Source organism: Poecilia reticulata, linkage group LG3 (genome assembly GCF_000633615.1).
Source record: "Poecilia reticulata strain Guanapo linkage group LG3, Guppy_female_1.0+MT, whole genome shotgun sequence".
Taxonomy (NCBI): Eukaryota; Metazoa; Chordata; class Actinopteri; order Cyprinodontiformes; family Poeciliidae; genus Poecilia; species Poecilia reticulata.
The window spans coordinates 17,350,992-17,355,248 of record NC_024333.1 but is presented as its reverse complement, the minus strand read 5'-3'; the positions used below and the strand labels follow the sequence as shown (position 1 = coordinate 17,355,248).

The window sequence follows — 4,257 nt, the reverse complement described above, 5'->3', positions numbered from 1 at the left end:
TATTGACAACATGACTAATCAATTTTACTGTCTTATCCAAACGCAATGAAACAAGGAGTTGTCATTCTGAAGCTCTGACATGTTCATTGACACAGATATTTGCTTTCGAGAGATTAACTAAGTATGTTGAGGAAGAGACTGGAGACTAATTAAATCTGACCAGCATTGTGAAATCATCCAGGATTTCACCTCAGACTCAAACAGATTTACACAGCATTTCCTTCAAACTTCCTCCTCTCCCTCTTTAGTTCTGGTTGTGCATTGCTATCTACTAAAAGGAGACCTTGGCTTTCATCACTGAAACTTCTGAAACTGAATTTCAGCTTACCAGTACAATGGCATTCATGAGTTGTTATTTTCACAGGCATAAAGGTTATTATCTTCCATCCCCTCTTATTCAAAACATTGACTCACCTTTGTGATTTGAGACCACGCAGCAAATTGTATTTGCATACCAGTTCTCATTTGCTTGCAATAAATTACACAGGATCCCTGATTGGTTCGAAGCTTTGGGGCAAAGCATTGGATTGTCCAATGACGTATAGTCAAGTGTTTACTCAGATATTACAGAAATCCATGGGGGACGTATATAAAACGGTGCACTGTGAGAAGCACAGCAGATTCACAAGTCAGCTAATCGGTTACGACTTGAGACGATCTATAATCACAAGGTCAGTAAGAAGACAAGATTGTTCACCTTTCATAACTGTTTTTATCATTTGCTGTTTTTACAGCATGCAATTTTAAGTGTGATGCGGTGTATTTTGAGGAACTTGAGGAACTTTCACTGTACAAAAGGAGGGAAATGTGACTCTGCTGCATTTGTGTTATTTGCTTAATTTGTTTAATAGACAAAACCCCATTTAAAGCTGTACAACTCTGCTGGTCGACTGAGCAACCTCAGAAATCCAGACAGAATGGAGGAAAGAATCAGATTAGGACAAAATGTTAAAATATGAAGAAGCTTAAATCACATTTGAAACTAAAAAATATAAACCAAGCTTATATATGTATATTTTAAATGTCTGTATATTGGAACAAAGTGGAGTTAAAGTCTTCTTTGCATGCACCAACAAAGCTGACTGTTTCTCTTCACAGGGAATCATGAGCATGCTTAAACTCAGGACGCTCCTTCTTGGTTATGCCCTTTTTTTCTGCCAGACGTTCTCGAATGCGGCACCATCCAGGTGAGAACTGGAGCATGCTTTCTGCAACAGTTAGACATTTTCAGTTAAGTCACTCGGTCAAAAGAGTTAAAATGTATATATATATATATATCTTTTGAAAACACTGAATTGTTAAAATGTCTTCATCTAGACGGAATTGCTTGTGTCTTTAAGATTACGAGTATCACTAAAAGTGTAGGATCTTCATTTGAACAAGGTTTTGATCTTTTTACCTAAAATGTTTGTGTCAGAGGCTGAGAGACCAATGCAACAACTGAATGACTGTTTTCTCAACTAGCAAGGAGTCCATGTCGGATGGGGTCACACTATTGAACAAGGATGCTGAAACGTTACTCAGAGCTATCAAGGAGTTCGTGCAGATAACCTCAGATGAACCAGCAAAGCAACCAGCTGACGGGGAGAGGTACGGCTTGAACGTTCCAGGTCATCTTCAAACAGTCAATCCTTTCTGTTGATCTAATGAAGCGTAACACGGTTCTGTGTGCAAGTCCAACAGTTTGAGCTTGGTGATAATTTTGGAGGTATACAGCGAGGTTTCTGAAACGTATGGGAGAAATCAGATGGAATGGATGGCCTTCGTTCATTCATATTCATTCATTCATCCAGTCAGTCAGTCACTCATTCGTTGCTGTCACATCAGTTTTACAACATAGGTTGTTTGCAGTTCAGCATGAGTTTAGAATAGTAATGTTTGCATGATGTCAAACATCCCAAAGTATGCATGACAGACAAACCATAGCACAATGTCATAAAAACTCAGCTGTTTCATTTTGGTTAGCATCATCCACCTTTTAGATTTGTCAGCATGGCTGTATAATATCACATAGAGCTGTTCTGTGAACGCATGTAGCTGAAGGTCAATATCTGCATGTTGCTGTCCTGTAAGCCTTTGCATGTTTCTCTCCATCTCCAACAGCTGGAATAGACCCGTGTCAAAGCGCTGCACCGGCTTGAGCACATGTGTGCTTGGCAGACTGTCCCAGGATATTCACAAACTGCAAACCTATCCTCCCACTGATGTGGGAGCAGGGACCCCCGGCAAGAGAAGGAGCCTTTCTGAGCTATATGAAAACTACATCAGCACGTACAATTGAAGTTCTGAGTTTTGCACCAAATGATTGTTATATTCGAGTTTCCTTGTTTGTCTCTCTCCATGTGTTTGTGTCACTAATTTAAAATAATAAAAAACTGATTCAAAACTGTTGCAAATATATTCAATACAATAAAAAAAAATTTAACAGCTATAATTGTGCCTAGTAATTTTTTTCTTTGTTGCAATTGTGTTCGTTCTTGGTGAATTCAACATTCATCGTTAAGCTGCTTTTATCCCTAATAATGTAGCTGAACATCAAGCTGTACGAAGAATGAAAGGAAACAGGAAAATAATGTTATTGCTTAAATTCATTTAATTACATCAGAAATATTCTAACTTTTTGTCTTTACCCCTTTTTTTTTTTTTTTTACAAGCAATTCCACAGCACAAAAACGGGCATGCAACACGGCCACCTGCGTGACGCACCGCTTGGCTGACTTTTTGAGCCGTTCAGGTGGACTCGGACACAGCAACTTTGTTCCCACAAATGTTGGTGCGCAAGCATTTGGCAGAAGGAAGCGGCATGGCCTGATGCAAGACCAGACACATGGTATGTTAGTAATATGTTTTTCTAAAAGAGATAATCATGTAGTGAAAAGAATAGAAAATTTCTTTTCTTGAAGATATGGCTGAGTTTGGATGAATATGTTTTAATCAGATATGCTTACAAACATTTGGTCTTATCCATCTAAATGAACCTCAAAAAAAAAAAAAAAAATTACAAATCTACAACATCCTGACTTTTCTGCAGTTTTACAACTAACTTTTTGGATGTTTTTTTTCCTCAAACTGTTGCACCCTTCAGCAAAAAACTAAAACTTCTTCTTTCCCTCCCTCTCTTTAGCTCAATAGATCAGGCTTATCTTCAGAGACAAAACCCCTTCATCGTCTAGTCACGGTAGAAGCACCTTAAGAAGAAGCAACAGTTCATTCCAGAAACTATCCTTCACAAACATGGATATGTGTCTTTCATTTAACTAAATGGTCTGTTGTTAGTGTTTAGAAAACAAAGCTGCTTAGAGTGACGAGAGCTGACTCATTCTCTCTGCCTTGACCTCTGGCTCATCTGCATTTCTGACCCGTTGCTGCTGTATTACAGTGTGTCGAAATGGAAATGCTCCACTTTGCATCTGTGTTACTGACACACAAATGTTAACAAATGTTCTGTGGCTGTTTCTGAACATCGTTGTAAAACTCTTGCATTTTACTGTGGATGAGATAAATTACCTGTGAAAGATAAATGTTGGAATAATTGTAACTGGGGAGTAGAAATAAATAGTATTTTAGCTACTGTGTGACTGTATGAATTAATTTTAGATCTGATTTTACCATTTTTGTCAGTTCATATTAAAAAGGTACAGACAGACAATGCAACAGAGAACATTTTGCTTTCTAATGGTTACAGTAAGTTATTACTTTTATATTAAATTCCACTTTGAACAATAAGAACCACCTTGGCTAAAAGGTTTTTCTAACTTTGCAGAATTATGTATAAAATATCATTTGTATGATGATTAATCAATGATTGCATAAAGTTTAAACCAGAAGTGCACAAAATATGAAATAAAAACAGACATACACACTTTTATCTAAATATCCAAAGTTAAATCAGACCAAATATCCCTTAATTTAGATAAATCAGAATAATATATATATATTTTTCTATTTGCTAAATGCCACAATAAGGAGAGAAATGGTATGTCAGATGTATATTAATGTCTTCAAAAGAGGATTACATACATCTCATTTGTATTTGGCATCATTGCCTTTGGACTGTATGACTTGAGTCAAACCTTTTGGGTTTCTCAAAATAGTTTGTTCTGTCTGATCCAATCCTCCAGACAGAACCGGTGTAACTCAGTTAATTTTGTAAGATGCCTCTCTTGCATACATCCATATGTATTCTGTGTATGCAAAATTGTGCAGTAGTATGTCCTCTGTACGTACTACTGCCATGGCTACTGCTACTAGCACTAA

General features: G+C 37.1%; 1 protein-coding gene across 1 annotated transcript; it reads left to right on the top strand.

Annotated features, from left to right (window-relative positions):
• Window positions 1-576: 576 nt before the first annotated feature.
• On the top strand, window positions 577-3,571 carry LOC103462440 (calcitonin gene-related peptide). The gene is given in 6 exon segments (XM_074186854.1): window positions 577-610; window positions 613-671; window positions 1,099-1,187; window positions 1,465-1,590; window positions 2,655-2,830; window positions 3,125-3,571. Coding segments are annotated over 6 exon segments (492 nt in total). The 3' UTR covers window positions 3,133-3,571.
• Window positions 3,572-4,257: the final 686 nt, after the last annotated feature.